General features: G+C 32.5%; 2 protein-coding genes across 3 annotated transcripts; one reads left to right on the top strand and one right to left on the bottom strand.

Moving 5' to 3' along the window:
* The first annotated feature begins 1,426 nt into the window (after window positions 1–1,426).
* Window positions 1,427–5,689, top strand: LOC100305843 (uncharacterized). The gene is made up of 10 exons (NM_001250586.2): window positions 1,427–1,656; window positions 1,734–1,886; window positions 1,993–2,048; window positions 2,157–2,212; window positions 2,538–2,595; window positions 3,328–3,402; window positions 4,080–4,169; window positions 4,642–4,719; window positions 5,309–5,349; window positions 5,436–5,689. The coding sequence occupies exons 1-10, from the start codon at window positions 1,590–1,592 to the stop codon at window positions 5,461–5,463; spliced, it is 702 nt and encodes a 233-aa protein (NP_001237515.2). The 5' UTR covers window positions 1,427–1,589; the 3' UTR covers window positions 5,464–5,689.
* Window positions 5,680–10,453, bottom strand: LOC100798828 (polyadenylate-binding protein 7). 2 transcript variants are annotated; one of them, XM_006588745.4, is made up of 9 exons: window positions 10,052–10,453; window positions 9,023–9,141; window positions 8,726–8,919; window positions 8,159–8,418; window positions 7,952–8,058; window positions 7,687–7,876; window positions 7,022–7,293; window positions 6,592–6,718; window positions 5,680–6,023 (listed from the first exon to the last, which is right to left on the bottom strand). In XM_006588745.4, the coding sequence occupies exons 1-9, from the start codon at window positions 10,245–10,247 to the stop codon at window positions 6,019–6,021; spliced, it is 1,470 nt and encodes a 489-aa protein (XP_006588808.1). In that variant the 5' UTR covers window positions 10,248–10,453; the 3' UTR covers window positions 5,680–6,018. The 2 variants fall into 2 exon arrangements, with proteins under 2 accessions (XP_006588808.1, XP_006588809.1); XM_006588746.4 differs by having other exon boundaries at window positions 7,952–8,037; window positions 10,052–10,445.
* Between the last annotated feature and the right edge of the window lie 8,329 nt (window positions 10,454–18,782).

Raw genomic sequence — 18,782 nt, 5'->3', positions numbered from 1 at the left:
TCACGATTAAATATTAACACAATTGTTATACGAAGTCGTTTTGAATGGGCAGCACAGGGACAACTTAGAAAGAAACAGCAGGGAAGCCAGATCGGTGTTTGTACAAGTGTTATGATTTGCAAATCAATATTTATTGGAATAGTCGTTCTTACGAGAATTTACTTCTTCCTAATCAGTAATCACCACTCCCAAGGTTATCAAACTTAAGAGTTTACGTAAAGTCGTAAGAATTTTATAGACTCGACTCGAAGACACGTAAGAGTCCACTTCATATAAAAATAATTACAAAATATCTATAAATAACATACCAAATAAATATTTCAACAATATAATAAAGTAAAATAGTAAATCATAAATTTCATACTACTTAAATAATCAAGTCTAGTAATGCATCATTACTAGATAATAACTTGCAAATGTTATTAGAGAACAAGAGTTTGATGTTATTAAAGGTGATTTTTTTTATATTTAGGAACAACACATTAAATGAAGGTATGTTGAACATTAAACAGACAGAAAACAACCCATAATATATGACTTATATTTTGGTCTAATTTTTTAACTTATTGACTCATTAACTTGATGATAAACTCGAAAGTCTATCGAGTTTACTTAGAGTTTATAAAGTCTATCCAGTCTACTAAAAATAGAGTTTTACACACGAGTCAACTCACAGAGGATAAATGGACTCGTATCGTAAGAGTTAGTGAGTTAACTCGAGAGTTTAATAACGATGATCACTCCTAACTTAGGATTAATCTCACAGTTATATTGATGGAATACCCAGTAAAATATTAAAAATTCAACTTTTATGTAGTTTTTTTTTTCACACTTCTTGATAAAGAAAATAAAGATGGTAAAAAGTTGAGCTAATTAATTTCATATGCAAAAGAAAACTATTGAATAAATCAAAAGATATAGTGAATTCATTTTCTATTTTTGATGTTGGATTTGTTTTTTGTTGTTATGTGGGATCTTTGTAAAATCTTCCTCGTCCTAGACAAAAATCTGTTTAGATTTCCGAAAATAAGAAAATCGCGTATTGGTATTGTCTTTGTTTTAAATTTCCAGAATATACCATATATTAGAAATTTCCCATTATATGAATTATAAACTACCGAATCCATTAAGATTTTGAGCATATTGGCACTCAAATTTTACTCCAATGGTTTGTTGGTGACATATCAATATTAATTATATATCAATAAATAGTTGATTTAAGTGATATTAAATTTGATTTTTTTAAATAAGATTTTAAATTTAAGTTTTTGAAAAAAAAAATTGAAAAAGGAAAAGAATCCATTAAAAGCAAACACCTATACTCTCGTATACCAATAACATACTAATAAAAAAAATCAAAATATCAATCATATGAATAACCCAATACTCTATGATGTAAAGCAAGTCAAAACCTGTGATTTTCTGAATGCTTCAAAATTGTGGATGGAATCAACCACGTTATCCTCTCAATATTTCTCTCTCTCTCTCTCTCTCTCCTCTGTAACCAAATCAAAAAATAAAAAAAGGAGCTAACTAAACATAATTCTGATATCGCAGTAAAGTATCAACCAAACCAACAATCCAACACCATGAAACTCTCTGTTTTCCACCATCAGCACCATCCTATGATTCTCAATTGCCCCCTTACCTTGACAAGTAACTTCTCTCTTCTCTGCTTCTCCATGTACTTTTTTCTATCCATACTAAGCTGAGGCAATTCCTTAACTCCACAGGAACACACAAAAGACTTAACAACAAAGGTTCATATAGGTGGTTACCATGCCACTGCTCACATTCTTCCACAAATAAAATTGCTGCTGAACCAGTTACGGTGTCTTTAAGTATTGAAGGAAGGAGAGCATTACTCAGTTGTCTCCTCACAACTGGTTAGTTATAAGTTATTAGTTAACTATCTTCCAAGATTCTCTTTCTATGTTCAATGTTCCATTCCATGTTGTTGTGGCTTCCTTAAGTGTGTTTATCTAATGTTAGTTGTTGGAGTCTATGCATGTGATGTGGCTGGAGCTGTTAGCACAAGTAGAAGAGCTGTATGTGTCCTCATTATTCTCCTTTTATTAATGAGAAAAAGTAAGAGAAAATGATTGTTCTGAAAAGCGAGTATTAATTGGAATTTTCCACTCTTTTGTTTTCTGCAGCTAAGGGGAGCCAAAATTCCTGAAAGTGATTATACAACCTTGCCCAATGGTTTGAAGTGAGTTTATGTTAACTTGTTAATCTTTCTAACTTTTGTTTTAGTATCATATTCTGGCGACTAAAGTGTGTTAAAGCCCTTCAAATAGACATCATCATGGATGAATTCCTCCATTTAGTACATTAATTTAAGTTTTCTTTAACTTTGACAAACAGAATCTGTCACTTTTTTTTGGTTTGCAGCATTTTGTAGACTAGTCTTAAGTTTGGTTTATCTTCCATTTAAACTTTCACAATTCACACTATTTTTTTTTTTGTTGATTTCACTTTTAAGATGTGTATTGCTAGTTGGAGGCTGCTGTGTGATGAAAGTGTGATATCTTCAGGTACTATGATTTGAAGGTTGGGAATGGAGCTGAGGCTAAAAAGGGATCCCGTGTTGCAGTACGGTTGTGACTCAGTTAAATATGTTTCACTCATCAGTGTTTTGCATGTTATATAGAGTTGACTCATCATGTTATTAACTAAATGTGTGGGATTACCATATAGTTTGGTTTTTTTAGTACCACCTCAAGAACTTTTCTGAAGAGGAAACTGTCACAGTACTCAAAGCTTGTCAATGTTTTCACCAGTGAAACTGATGAATGCATATTCTGGTACTTAAGAATTAAGCAGATATTATGTATTCTGAGGATTGAAATTTACATAACATGGATTGTCAATGCTACATCTACTGAGGTTTTGGACCAATAGGCAACAAGCCTTGATCTGAGAGGTTAAAAGAACCAAAAGATTTAACAATCAGAAACTTAAATTTGTTGGCCATTGGTTATTGTCAACTTTGATGCCCTCCAGTCCAGAATTACATGGTCTGATGACTACTAGATCAAAGTCTGAGATGTCTCAAGTAATATTTTATCGAGTTGTTTATCATACAAATTCATTGAATTGTAAAAATAAAGGGATTGCACCTGATTCATTTTGGCAGAAGATTACTATGCAATTTTCTGTCTTTAATTCTGATAGGCTGGCATATGCATTCATATCAACTGATGTTACCAGTTCCACCCCCCCGGCCCCAGCCCCCATTCTCAATTTTTCATTTGCAAGTGCAATTTATTAGTCATTAACTATTATTAATCAAAATTCAGATATAATGAGATTATCATATTGTAGATTCACTATGTTGCCAAATGGAAGAGTATCACCTTTATGACTAGTAGACAAGGAATGGGCGTTGGAGGAGGAACGGTATTTTCCTAATAACCCTGCCAAATTGTAAACTCTTTGTATGTTACCTTATTAAGGTCAATTAGTATAGCAGTTTGGAAACATCAAATAGACATGAGCAAATGAACCCTATCATTTCCATTATTTCTGTAAGATATTCACAGTTTCAAAAAACTATTTATCCTCTGTTGTGAGTGAACAGGTTATTCCTTGTATAAACAAGGCAGTTCCTCTTGTACACCTCTTGGGACAAAAATTATGTCCACATTTACGTTAAGTAAACTATATTGCCTAGTGGACTAACTGGTAGTGGTCTTGATCTGTGAAAAAAGCTCAACCTTGGCTTGGATCACCTATGAATATTTAGATTCAAAATTAGATATAATACTAATAGGCATATGTTTGATCACAATTACGCAATGAGCAATTGTAGGCATGTTGTAATGTATTTTATTTTTGCATATTATTGCTGCACATTAACTCAGTCACACCGAAATATCTACATGTTTATTGCATGCAAGTGTGTCCACCTGTTTCCTGACAATAAGAGTTTTGATTCTATGTCTTTTCCTTGTTGCATAATGATAATTGATAACAATTACAGAAAATTCTGGATGATCATAACGTATAAATGTATGATACATTTTTGTTGGAAAATTTGCTTGTGGTTTGATGAGGACATGCTTAAATTATTGCAGCCCTATGGATTTGATGTAGGCCAATCTGAGAGGGGAACAGTCCTTAAAGGGTTGGATTTAGGAGTACAAGGCATGCGGGTAGGAGGCCAGGTGAGAACATATTCAAGAAGCAAGTCTCTGTTTTGTTAAGAATGTCATTGAAAATATTGGCAATCATTAAAATAATGTGTGAAACCTACAAATCCTTTTATCCAATTTGATGGGAAGCTTCATAGTCCATTTGGCCTCTTCTAAGTCTAAGGGCACCGCACTGCTGAACAACTACAATGAATTGGAATTTATACTACTATAGTTTATGTTTTGTTTTGCTTTATCTTTGTATATTTTATTGTTATATATTAAAATATTTAAACTACAGAGTTTTATTGTGCCCCTTGACGGCTAGACCTTAAGATTATAGATTTACAAGTTGGGTGAGTTCTTGACATCTCACTAAATATTTTAAGCTCAGAAACTATTTTCAGCATGTGTAAATAATTTTGCTTGGAAGGGGTGGAAATTGTTTAGATTTTAGGTTGGCTCGTATATTTCATCAAGCATTAATTCAGTTAGTTTTCTGCAGCGACTGTTAATTGTTCCTCCTGAACTTGCCTATGGAAGCAAAGGAGTCCAAGAAATCCCTCCCAATTCAACAATAGAGGTGAATTATTCTGATCTTTTTGTTTAGATTTTGTTCCAGTAAGTTGATGCTTCAATTAATACTGCGTATCCTTGTTCTCCTACTGCAAGACTGATTCCAACCTTTTACTGTTCAAGTCTAAAGTGCTCTTTTGGTTTCTTCTCTGATTTGACTGCAACCTTCTGATAATAAAACAGTTTAATCAAAATTTAATCAGCTTGGTTGTTAAGGTGCTCTTTCTAAGTAAAACACAAGTTTTCATGAACCCCGAAGCCTGCTGAAAACCTGTGTTTCACTGGCATTCAATAAATTGCTTTAGTTAAAAAGCACGTTTGAAGTAAAAAGTAACCACTTTCACCCAACCAAACCCTTACCCCCTCCACTTTAACCTATCCCTTCCTACACTAGATATCAGGTTCTGTAATCAAAAGTATAAAATAACTGTTAACCCAAATAGAAAACTTGTTCATAAGGAATGGTGAAGTTTTCCTACATTTATTATCTTCAAAGCTCTCTGTCTATTGCTGCAGTATTTTATTCTATTGTTCTCTTGTTAAAGTGGATTTTCTTTTCAAAATACAATTTACCGTTTGCTATTTTCGGACTGCAGTTGGACATTGAATTGCTTTCTATCAAACAAAGTCCATTCGGGTAAGTAACGATGTCAGCAATTTTCTTTATTCCTATATCTTATAGTAATTCTGTAGTTTTAATTTCGATGATTTTTGGTTCTGCAGGACTCCAGTAAAGATAGTTGAAGGTTAATGCAATGATTTAATATTGATAATAAATACTTTAAAACTTTAAAATGTTAATTTATCTACGATTAAGAATGTGATAATAAATTGATTTATCTCTCTCTCCACTTGCAACCCGAATAAGATATATAGGATTCAGAACTGTATCACATGTATTAGGTTCTTTAACCATTTTATAATGGAGTACACCTTCCCAAGCTTGCCCAAATGGCAATTGGAAAAATTGACAAAAAGACGAACTTTTCTTTTCATTTTAACAAAAAAATGTAGGATGAAAAATCATACAAGAATCAAGTTTATCCATGTAATCGAAATTCAAAGCAAAATTTATCCCCGTTAACATCATCAATATTCACTATTTTCCGGGTTTTTTTTAACAAGAAAATAGACTATAGAACATATACCGTAAAGGTTCAGGAGATGTAAAAAATCATTTATCAGATATCTCAGTTCTTGGAAAAGCTTCAACCACGCATGATCTAAGCTCCAAACTGGTAACATCTCACTTGCACGGCTTGTTCCACTTATGCAGAAAGTCTCTTCAAGAATCTTTGCTGCTACACTAGACTGTACAAGTAACATAATAAATATATCGTTGCAATCAAGAATTCAAAGGAATAAACTGTCTTCACAATTTTAAACTTACGAAACAAATACTACTACTTGAAAAACAAAATTTGATAATTTTCATCTTAAATTTAAAACTTCGTACCCCATTGCCCAGAGACTCTTCGCTATGCGAAGGTATGGGGGAGGGATATTGTACGCAGCCTTACCTTTGCATATGCAAAGAGGCTGTTTCCGGATTCGAACCCATGATAATTTTCATCTTAAGTTTATTTCTGAATATTTTTGGAGCAGTTTTTATAAGTTTCACATGTTTTTCATATAATCATCTCCTGCCTTCCATTTTTCATCCTCATTTTCACCAAAGATTTTGTTTTTTTTGGTTTATAAAACCAATATGACAAAAATGAGCGTACTTCCTAGTAAGTTATAAACTTATATGAAACAAGTGGCAGTAGCATCATCTTGTGTAGAGAATGTGCCATACAGAACTCTAGTACTATAAACAGAATGTGACATCTTTGGATTTATGTTCAGTACATAAAAGGGGGAAGAAAAAGAAGCAAACCTGCCAAGTACTCGACTGCCTGATAGTATTGCGGGATATATACACCAGAGTGAGCTTTTCCCAGTGAATTCACATTCCCATTCATCCTGCTCCTGTTTTGCCTATGATGCCTAGTAAAGTTAGGAACCTGTGGAAGAGAGAAAAAAAATCATATATAAGGCTCATTAAAGGTATCATCAAATCAGGATTAGTTTTTCCTAATAAAATAATTTCATTTCCTCAGTGAAGATTTTGTACAACTAAATACTTTGCATGAAGGAATAAAAGTTAGATATTGTATAAAGATGCGGCTACTTATTCTTTAATGGTAAATATTTTCCAAAGAAGTGTCTACTTTACCCATAAATAAATATAAAAGAATCATAAAAAGAAGTAATGAAGACATTTATTTTTCGAGTTATCATGCAAATTTGTCACTCATAATAGGAACCTGTGATTGTTGAAATGATCTAGTGGGAGGCACAGAGTCATTAGCCCTCCATCCTGACCTCAATCCCAGAGGTTGATACAACAGCCCAGATTGAAACATCTGTGAAGCAACACTATGATAGAAGTAAGGTGGAAATCCACCAGGGATAACTGGAGTTGAAGATCCATCCAATCCTGTTTGTTGCGGTGCATAATGGAGATTCAACTGTGTTTTCCTGTCCATTTTCCTCTGAGCAATAGCAATATACAATGGTTTACGGTGGAACATGCATCCTGTGGCATATAGCATCAACTTAAAAACATAAACAGCGTAATAAAAGCAATGCAGACTTTATGATCCTAAACGGAATTCTGACTTATATGTAGAGTTCTAAAATCATTAAAAAAATCTTTAAAGGGTAAATTCTCAAGATCAGAACATTAATAATAAATCACTACAAAGAAAACAACATAAAAATTATATCTGATCTTTCAATCAACCAAACTTCAAGAAAAAATAGTTTGTGATTCAATAAATAGAACATACAGGTCTTGTGTTCTATTATTGAAATGTTATATCAAGCATTTATATCCAGTTTCATAGTACTAACACAAATCTAGCTAAAAAAACAGAACATGTCACATTCAAATCCTATTACCTTACAGGATTACACCTGCAAAACTCACCATTAAAAGACCTCACAGCTTTATTAGCTTCCTCTGGGTTGGAGAAGCAGACAAAACCAAACCCCTTGCTTATCCCTTTGTCATCTCGCATAACTTTTACAGAAGTTATAGTGCCACATGAACTAAACAGATCTCGCAGTTCTTTATCGGTAACATCGTCATCAATGTTCTTCACATACAAGTTAGATGCCTGGAAGTTAAATGAAGACATGCTAAGAAAACTGAAATTGACCAGTTAAATGTAGAACAAATGGCATGGGATTACCTGATATTTCAATATTTGTTCCTTACGTTTCTCCTCAAATTGACGATGCAAGATTTGCTCACGTTCAGCCTTCTTTTGTGCCCTAGCTACATACAGATTCTTTGAACCTACTTAGGACAAATCAAAAGGCAACAATATGTGGAGAATGCCAAGAAAAGGCAATTTTGTGTATAAACAACCTGCACAGTAAAAGGGTAAATAAACTACCAAATTTTAATCCATTCATTGCTTCCATCGCCTTTCTAGCATCATCTGGATTCTCATAGTTCACAAATGCAAAACCCTTTGATAGCCCATTGTCATCCTTTGATATAACCAAGCTAATAATTTTTCCAAAAGAGGAGAACTTTTCCTGAAGAAGTGCTTCTGTAATATCTGAGTCCAAGTTTTTAATGTACAAATTTGTATATTTGGCATCATAGCCAGGCAAAATGCGGTCACCTTTTCTGACAAACTTCCCAACATATCTAGTAGAAGAACCAGAATCAGATTAAACTTAATCTAGGCAATAATGTGAATACAGTAATTAATTTAAGGCAAAAAATGCAAAAGACTTCAAATCATAAGAATATATGGATGATGAAAAACTTTAACATAAGGGTTTGGCTTAGGACACTGGTTAAGGAATTAACAATAAAAAGTTTTATTGAAAATTACATTGGAAATACACTGAAAATCATAGTGGGTTGCATTAATAATATTTTTTGATAAAAACTTTCTACTTTTAATTCCATTACTGGCATTTGCCCTGAAATAATGGAGAGTTTCACATACATCTGCTTGTCTCCCACAGTAGAGCCATTCAGCTTCTCAATGGCATTATTTGCAGATTCCTCTGACTCAAATTGAACAAAGCCATACCCTTTGCTCTTCCCATCCCCAGACATGACAACTTTGCTGGACAAAATATTCCCATATTTTTGAAATAAATCATGCAACCCCGCATTATCTATGGATCCAGCTAAGTTCTGCCACGGTATTGAACACCAGAAACTTTCCATTAGAATTCACTTCAAGTGATAACGAACCAGACAATGATTTAACTATTTCATACCAAAGCTGCAGATATACCTTAACAAACACATTCCCTCTGCCACTTTTCCTTGCACTAGGATCAGGATGTGACCACATGACCCTTATCACTTTTCCATTCAGATAAGAATTGTTTTTCAACTTCATTGCACGAATTGCTACTCAATAAATAAATCAAGGTTAGTGGAATCACACTACATCAACAGTATAAACACACTAAGGCAACAATAACCCCAGAAAGCACAAGTACAAATAAAACTAAAAAAATGAAATTGAGGTAAGCATCTTGTTTTGAAGATTCTCTAAGATCTCACAATCAATATGCTCTAATTTTTTAAGAGAAAAAATCTTGCAGTTAATAAAAAATTACAATTACAAATTTCAAGCCACACACTATGACAGTGACACAACTTGGTCTGGATCCTTTACGACACATAACTAAACAACATGCAGCCAACCAAATCAAAATCCACACTGATAAACCCCATAATGTCAATTCCCTTTATCCCCACCCTTTTCCTACACCATTAAGCATGTCAACATTTCAAACACCATTTTATACAATTTTAGTTTTTACCCCCATTTCCACACGCTAAACTCACAAGAGTCTTCCAAGATTAGTGTTTCTTTACAAAAACAACGATAGTATCAGACTATCAGTATCAACAAACCCTCCATTATCAATGAAGCCACCAAAATCTCAAACATCAAACTATGTACCAAGCAACGAAAAACCAGCTAGCTGGCTAGTTTCGTACATTATTCTGTTGCCACATTATTGCAATAATCGATAAATAAAAAAACGAAAATTCTGTCTCTCTAAACACAAAAGAATAATCGAAGAAACGATAAAGAAAGAGACGCAATGCAATTTATCTCATAAATCGAAGAAACGGTAAATAAAAATGAAAGTTCTCTGTCTCTCTATAAACGCAAAAGAATAATCAAAGAAACGATAAAGAAAACACTGCAATGCAATTTATCTCAGAAACCGTTAATCGTTAATGTTATTAATTATTATATATACGTGTCTCAGAGAGAGAAAGAGAGAGAGAGAGAGAGAGATACCATCTTGCTGAGACTTGAAGTTGACGTAACCGTAACAGAGCGATTTCATTGTGACGCGGTCTCTGCAGACGCGAACGGAATCCATGGTCTTGAACTCCGCGAAAGCCTCGAAGAGGTGGTGGTCTACGACTTCAGAGTGGAGGTCTCCGACGTAAAGCGATGCCGGAACGGCGGCGACCGTCGCGGGAACCGCCATTGGTGAATTGGAAAACGACGGAGCGGTGGTAAAGAACCGAACGAAAGAAAGAAAGAAAGATCGAAAAAAGGTGGCTACTAAAACCCTAGCTTCAACGACGGCGTTTTATACGAAAATCTTGGTGAGAGGGAGTTATACAAAGAGAGGGGAAGTAGAAGAAAGGGAAATGAGTGAGTAAGTGAGTGAGGAGGATTTTGCATGCACGCAGACGAAGGAGGATTGACCATTCAGTATATAGAGGTGAACGTGGAATTATGATCACGCGCTCCGCTAGAGCGTTACATACACGTCATTATGAAACTTGTACCAACAAGTAATTTTATTAGTAGAAATAATTAATGAAACTTATACCAACAAGTAACTTTACATAATTATGAGATTTTAAATGTGCATGGTGCAAGTTTTGGTTGATCATTATGAAATTTTTTCATAAAAGGTTTTTATGGACATGTGGGAGGAGTTTCCAATATTTTGTTGGCTAGAATCCTTGCTTTATAGTTTGTATGATGAGATAATGGTTCTAATCAAGTAGTATGCTACTCTGAGTCAAATCACACAATCGAGCTGGTTGAGGATGAGATCTATATATATTTATCATCACTAAAGAAATGAAATTTGGGTGATAAAAGATTATTTAATTGCAAAGAGATTGGATTGCAGGTTGTTGCACTTTTAATTTGGAGATAAGGGTACTGCACTGATTTTCTTGCCAAGTTGGGGGCAATGTCTTCGATCATCATATCTTTGTTTTGCTTAATTAATGATGTTATATATATGAGCATAGTTCTTTTACTTTTAGCATGAGATAAGTGTAATGTTTCCTCGTATCTAGTCGTCCTTTTTTACATCTTGTGAAAACAAAAAAATATTTGTGTTAATTATTTACATTTGTAAAATCTAACAATATACTATTGTAAAGACGATAACTATAAGTAAACTATTAAATTCTTAAATGTGAGATGTTTATCATTCTGATATCTGAATTTAATTAAACAAAAAAAATTATTAAATGTTTAAATCTTCTTTTATGTTAATCCCTCTGTTAAGTGGTATTACCTCCGAATTGAAATCTAAGCAAAAAAATATATGATGGACTAAAATATAAACAAATTTTAATTAATTTCTTCCTATTTAGTGATAGAGTAAATTACACAAATTTTCTCTGAGGTTTGAAAAAATTATACAAGTTTCTCCTCCATTTTAATACATTACTTTGACCTCTCTGCTTCAATAACTCACAAAACTCTTAGTTTAAAAGACTAAAACACCATTTTCTTTTGCCTGAGAAACTCTCATCTCTAACAGACAATACCTCTCCTCAGTGCCCAGTAACGACTAAGTGGGGCCCCTATCAATGCTAGCGGTGTTGAGGAACAACTACTTGTCAGATCAAAATTGCAAATGGAAAAGGGGTTGGGGAGATTGACTAAGAGGCACCATCTAAGGAGGTAGTATCTTTATGTCAGGTGTTTTGAACCGCATTAATCAAAGATATGGAATGAGCAGTTGCATTGAAGCTCTATGTTTCTTTGATTGTTGTTTCTTCAAAAGATTTTATGTTGTTGCAATTTGCGAGTTTCATGCAATTTGGGGGTGCGGATTTTCCTGGTGAATTCTAAGATTCATGAGACATTTTAGCTTGCGATTTTTCTATAAAAATCCTTGTTTCCTCCGTGTTGTTTAGGTCTCTTAATGCTTATTCTATTTGATTTTGTAAATCGGGTCATTTGTTAATTTAATTATACATACTTATTGAATGAATGATGATGGATTCTATGGCAGTGGAATTGGAATTGTTTTATAAAAAAGTAAAAGATATGAAGCATCTATTTTATTGATAGTCTGACACGCATACTTAATAGAAGTTTATAAATTGACATAGATGGGGTCCTCAGTCATATTGTGCTAAGACTTCCTTGTAATTGTTAGGAAGAGGCTAATCAGGGATTTTAAGGTCACTCATGAGAATGCATCGTCTTTCTTAAAGCTGGAAAAGAATTTGGCCTGCAATTGTGCAAACTATAATTTTTTTTTTCAAAGGGTTAATGTTTTAAGGTTCAAGGAAAAGGCATTTTAGGAAAAAGAAATCATTAAATGTTGCATGAGTTTCACGTGATTGCTTTCGGTTAAAAATTTAAACGGTGTTAATCAATGAGGGGAGCCTTGTGTAACAATTGTTGAACATTTTGGGCGTTTTGTAGAGATTAAAAATGGAGGGGGGGTGCATGTGTAATTTTTTCATACCTCAGAGGTTTGTGTAATTTATTTTTAATGATATCATCACCAAAATACCCATCATTTAATTAGAGTTTTATTTTCAACAATTTTTTTCTTATGCAATTAAATGTAATGGGTACTTTAGAATACGAGTTACTTTTTATTGAGACTATCAAAATTAAATGATACTAACTAATTTTCTTAATGTGTATGAATTAGTTGTTTTATATTTAATTCCAAATGGAGTATTTGTTAAACTTAATGGTGTGCCCATGTGGCAAGTTATGTAACAACATGTCATTGACCTTAGTTGGACTAGCATATGTGTACATGTGGATAGCAACCAGAGTAAAATAACCAATGACCAAATTGAAAGTGTAAAACAATGTACTTAGCTCACTTCTTTTTTTCCATTTTCTCGACTTTCCTATTTTTTTGAAGGAGAAGAATAATGAGTCATATCCCTTCTCTCCCCTTCCATAGTTTGTCACCAATCATAGGTCCTTAGTTTCAACAAGCTTCAATTACCAAGAAAAGATAACTCTAGCAAAATACCTTAAAATGAAGCAAAGGTTGTAAGAATATTTGCTTATTATCTATTTCTCATACCCTAGCAATTAAAACATGGATATGCCCCTATATTTGTTCCTCCAATATTTATATGATCCCTACTTGCATCGTTGGGCAATGTGGTCGTGGAAGAGATGATAGGTGTGTGTGTGTGTGTGTGTGAGAGAGAGAGAGAGAGAGAGAGAGAGAATGCTGGGTTGTGTGGTTAGAGAAATTTGTTATTGGAGTTTTTATGTTTGGTGGTGAAAGAAGAATCATTTATTATGTGGATGGCACGATCATTGTTACCAACATAGACTAACGATTGGAGGTGCCTATGGAAAAGGTGGAGCGAAAGGACCAAGTTTAAGTGAGGGGTGAAGACCAAAGGGTATGAAAGGGAAAGATGTGTATGTGGTGCATAAGAGGATAAGGTTGTGAGAGAGGAAAACATAGTGAAATAGAAGGAGTTAGACCATTGTGGTGGAGGGAGAATTCTCCTATTGTACAAAATTGGATCAAAGTTGTAGATTTTGATTAAGTGGGAGGATATGGACAAAATGGATTGAATAGAGAACTAATGGGAAAATATGGTGAGGATGGCATCATCATTTTGGGTAAACCAATATGCATTTTTACACTTCAATTTGGCCTCGGTTTATGTCCCTTTAGTCCCTCTCCACATGTATTACTTTTTGGGCTATGATTAATGTCACATTGACACATAACGTTCCATGTGTCACAATAGCTAAATTTAATAGGGGCAACTACAAGATTAACATGAAATGCAATTTACACAATGAGGGGGTTATTTTTTTCATTTAGTTAAATTTCGGGACTAAAGTGGTAACACTTGCCACATTTAAGGAATTAGTTGGTGGTTTACTTTATCTTGACCTTACAAAAGTGAGAAAATCTAGGGTAACAACTTTCTTGTCTAAACAAGAGATTATTTATGTTGTAAGTATGAAGTATTAATGTTATAAAACTATTACTAATGCATACATTTTGCTTTAAATTTGTTTCTCTACAAGAATGGATAGTTGTACCATATTAATTCGATGATTAAGTGAATACATGTTTTTAATGTTGTACAATGAAAAGTCACTATTAAGTCAACATTTGTGCAACTTGCTAATCCTTTATATAACTTCACTTCATCTAGTCTTTTTGTGGGTAGTACTCATAATTGTCATTTCTTTAATTTTTATGGAAAAATATCAAGTCTCAAAGAAAAAAGGCAGGCCTTCTTCATCTTTGGTGTCATAAATTCCAATATCAAGGAAACTCAGCATGGACAAGTTGAACGAAAGTGAAAAGTTTTAGTGTGTTCCTTCTAAGTTATAATTATCTTTATGCCTTTCGCTATGGATGACCTTAGAGGTAAACTCCATTCATTTTTTTGTCTTTTGTTTTTTGGCTCCAATAAAAAGGATAGTTAACAAAACTTCAGCTTTTTTATTTTAAAAAAAATCTATATTTTTTTATTTGTATTCTTATCTAAAGTTCTACTTAGACACCTTTTATCGGGCACTTCCTTTAATTTCTACTTTGTATCACTTAAGAAAAGTTGTGCTTAGTAGTTAGTATCACTTTATTTTCTTCAACATTAGTGTATTATTTGATTTTATGCAATTGAACAATAGGGATTTGCTCTCTTGAAAAAAAAGAGAAGGTGAAATGCATTTAAAATTTTCACAATAATGTTTTTGAATTCATTGGTGTTAGGAGTTTATATTTATTTTTTACCTTGCTTTTCATTCTGCTTCTATTGATATTGTATTGGCGTATATATGCTAGTAGTAACAGTAAACTATATATATTTTTATATATTTCTTGTCAAATTGAGGAAGTTCAAAAGCATTGACTCATGACTAAAATATAATTTTCTTTTTAGTGTATTGAAATTGGTAGACTCCTTAAATATAATTATATATTACTATCTTTTTTTTTCAATAATATTTGTTGTAGGTTGGCTATTGTTACTCTAGTACAAGGAAAAACACAAGCTCTTAGATTGTTTCCTGAATTAAAATATCAAAAACTCTTTCTTTGATATATTCACTATTGTTTGTGTTGTTGTCACAATGTTCACATTTCATTTTTATAGTACTTAGCTTGCATTAATGAGTAACAACTTTACTCATTTATAAAGGTATGTCTAGAAAATTTGTGTTGATAGATTTACTTGCAATGCATCCACTTAGGTTTGAGCTTGTCAAGCCATATGACATGACAACAACAATTCAACGCTATTGTTATGTGTTGTCATCTACCTTACAATAGACACATTTGGATAATAGGTGGTGTTGTCTCTTTAAGAAATTAGCATATATAACTAAGGAAATATGGGAAAACAATATTCTTGCCTAAATCAAGTGTTTTAGAAATAAAAAATTTATTTGTTTTTGTAATTTAAGAAATATTAATGAAGTGGGGGACTCGATAATGAAATGTAATTAACTCAAAGTAGGCATTTTGCTTCAAACTCTTAGCTTCTCTACAAAAATGGATAATTGTGCTATATTAATTGGTTGATTAACTCAAGACTTAATTCAAAGTTACACAATAAAAAGTCACTCTCATGATAGCATATCTATAATAGATAATCTTTTTTATAATCTCACTTCATTTTGTCTTTTAAGGGCATCTCTTATATTTTTTATTTTACTTATGAGAAAAATATCAAGGTTCAAAGAAAGGGAGACTTTTCTTCATTGGTGTCACAAATTCCAATGAAAGTGTGACAACCTAGCACAGACTAGTTAGAAGAATGTGAAGAATTTCAAGGAATGATTATATTATGTGCATGACGGTTCAAGCATATTAGGTACTTTAATAAGCAGGAACATAAAATTTGGTTATAAAAGTTATGTTTTTGGTATTTGTTCTTACTGGATTTGACAAGTTCTACCCATGATGGTTCTCCTTTGTGAGTCTCTCCACGAATAGTGATAAGAGTACTTGTGATGATGGCCGTCGAATCGCTTCAAATAAAATTAGGAAATTTTGTCGTACATGATTAACTTAGGTTAACTCAGAGATATGATTCAATATGGTTTCTACTTTAATTCACTTATAAACAAGGGGAATTTCAAAGAATAGTTGGTAGGCACCGGAAAGAAATGCGATAACACAAAACAAAAACAAGAAATCTAAACTGAATCAGAGTTTAGTTGCATAACACAAATAGAATTACACAAATAAGTTGTAAGAAAGATTCGAAGTCTTCAATCCAAATCACCAAACCAATGTAAATGGATTATTACAGTTCTGCAGAGAATGATCAAGTTGTGAAGGTTCAATCAATGTTATTAGAGTTAGTTCAATCGAATTAATCCCTAAATTTATTGAGATCATAAATTAGGTTGGAATATCATCCAAACAATCTGTTATTAAGTTCAAAATTAGGAAAGAAATCCCTAACCTAATTTGTTTTCAATCCTAAGCATATTCATAATCATGAAAATTGAAAATAGGATTGAAAAAAAATAAGGGGGTGTTTGGTTTGGTTGTTTTCTGTTTTCATTTTCACTGAAAACAGAAAACGGTGATGAAAATGTATTTGGTTGGATTTCTGAAAACATTTTCAGTGAAAATGAAAACAGGAAACAACCAGAAAATGAAAATAATAAAAATTTTCGTTTTCAGTGTTTTCAGTTGAGAACAGAAACTTCATTTCGATTAAAATGAAATTGCGGTGACAATGAATGTAATTTTAAGCAAATCTAAAAATACAAAAAGACAAGAAGTCAATATATCATAAATTTTCAATATTTTTATTTCATGAAAATAGAAAACAAGAAGTCAAATCAAGCATGTTTTCAGAATTCAAATCTTTTAAAAATGAAAACAATTTTCAGAAAATAAAAATAGGAAATGAAAACAGAAAATGAAAATGCAAACCAAACACACCCTAAACATTCACATAGAATTAGAAATATTAACTAGAACTCAAATTCAACCTTGCTTGGAGTAGATCCTTGGATTGATTAAGTGTTTAGCCTTTCATGATCATCACCAGTGGAAAAACCATGAAATTTGTGCAAGAAAAAAAAAAGAAAAAAAGTGAAAAGAGGAAGAAGAATGAAGAATAGTTGAGAGAAAAAGAGAGAAAAGATTTTGATCCTAAAGCTTGCACAACAAGCAACTAAATATGTTTTTGTACAAAATGAACTAACTAACTAACTAAATTCCACTAATATATATAGTTACTACCCAGAAGGAATGGATGGGCCTTGATTAGGTCCATCTAATCTACCTAATTAAACTAATTACATAAAACAAAGCCCAAATTCCTAGCCCAATTATTTAAGTACAGAGGTTCTGACTTCCAAGTCGATTTTGACCATCGAAATGGTAAAATTGGCGCAGGCTTACTTGTGACAAAATTGAGGATATTTTTCTTAAATTTCTAGGGACTACTTAACATTCCATTTAGAGTTCTGTAGTGTCCCATAGGTCCTGCACAAGGTAGATATATCGATTAAGCACAAAAATATGAAAATAAGCCACAATTATCAATTGAGCTCAATCATTTGCCTAAGACCAAAATTGAGTTAAGGTGAAAAAAATAAGAGACCAAGAGAGGTCAAATAAGCTAAAAAGAATAGAAAAATACTAAACTATAAATTATCAATCAACTTGCAAAGACACTACAATGCTCAAGTTAGAGGCACAAAAGTATGCAAGCATTAATATATGACTTGGAATCAAAATGATCTAATTGAATCCTGGTAATCCCTTTCTAGAAAGCAGATAGAGCTATCTAATCTTAATTTTCCTCTTCAAGATAATGTAATTGCTTATCTTTCCCATAATAATTGATACTTTCTTGTTTTGGGATGTTATCTTTATCTTTGGGCTAGAAGATAAAGTTTCTTTCTTACCTATAATTCTGCTAAATATTTGGAATCTGAATAGACTACTTGATCGACCACAAGTACTTTCGAATCCTAAGTAGTACAATATTCAATAATCTATTTACTTTCAATTAGTTTAAACTTTTGTATTCAATGATCATGATTTCTTGAATTTTACACAAGAAACAATTACTATTCAACTAACATATTATACTACAATTTTTTTTTATATAAAACTAATAAATATTTCTAATGTCATATAATTCATCTACTATACTATTTTTAAGGTTCACACACACACACACTTTTTACTTGTTCTTTTTAATAGTGGATCTATCCGTCTCCATTTAAAAACACACACACACACTTTTTATTTGTTCTTTTTAATAATGGATCTATCCGTCTCCATTTAAAAAGCTCAACTTATCTCCTAAGTCCTAAGTATTAAAGGTAAAAAAAATTATATCATCATTTATTTATTCTTCAATTGTGTAGTACATGTTAGGTAATGATCACACATAAAGTTTTTTTTTTTAATTTGTATGGTGACACCAAAAACTACATTGGTGGATGACATTATTGATGGAAGTATTGAGTGGAGGATAAGAGTTAGAGTAGTCTATTTTGGAATGTTCTTGACTTCAAGGATGCTATGAAAACTAATTGTGTTTAAATGATATGCCTAAATGATTAGATAATCAAACTTATATTTTCAAAGTGCTAGAAAATTTGGTTCCATGTTATCAACATTGATTTTTTTTTCTAGTTTTTAAATAGAAGTCTATCAAGATACATGTTTCCATCAAATGTAGTCTCATCCCAAGGTTAAAAATATTGTTGGAAGAAGAGTTTTCTTTTCTAATTGGAAATTTGTTGGTTTTACAAAATGATCTCAACTATAAGACAA

Source organism: Glycine max, chromosome 10, assembly GCF_000004515.6.
Source record: "Glycine max cultivar Williams 82 chromosome 10, Glycine_max_v4.0, whole genome shotgun sequence".
NCBI classification, from domain to species: Eukaryota; Viridiplantae; Streptophyta; class Magnoliopsida; order Fabales; family Fabaceae; genus Glycine; species Glycine max.
The sequence above is the reverse complement of the archived record's forward strand: the minus strand, read 5'-3'. Positions and strand labels throughout refer to the sequence as shown.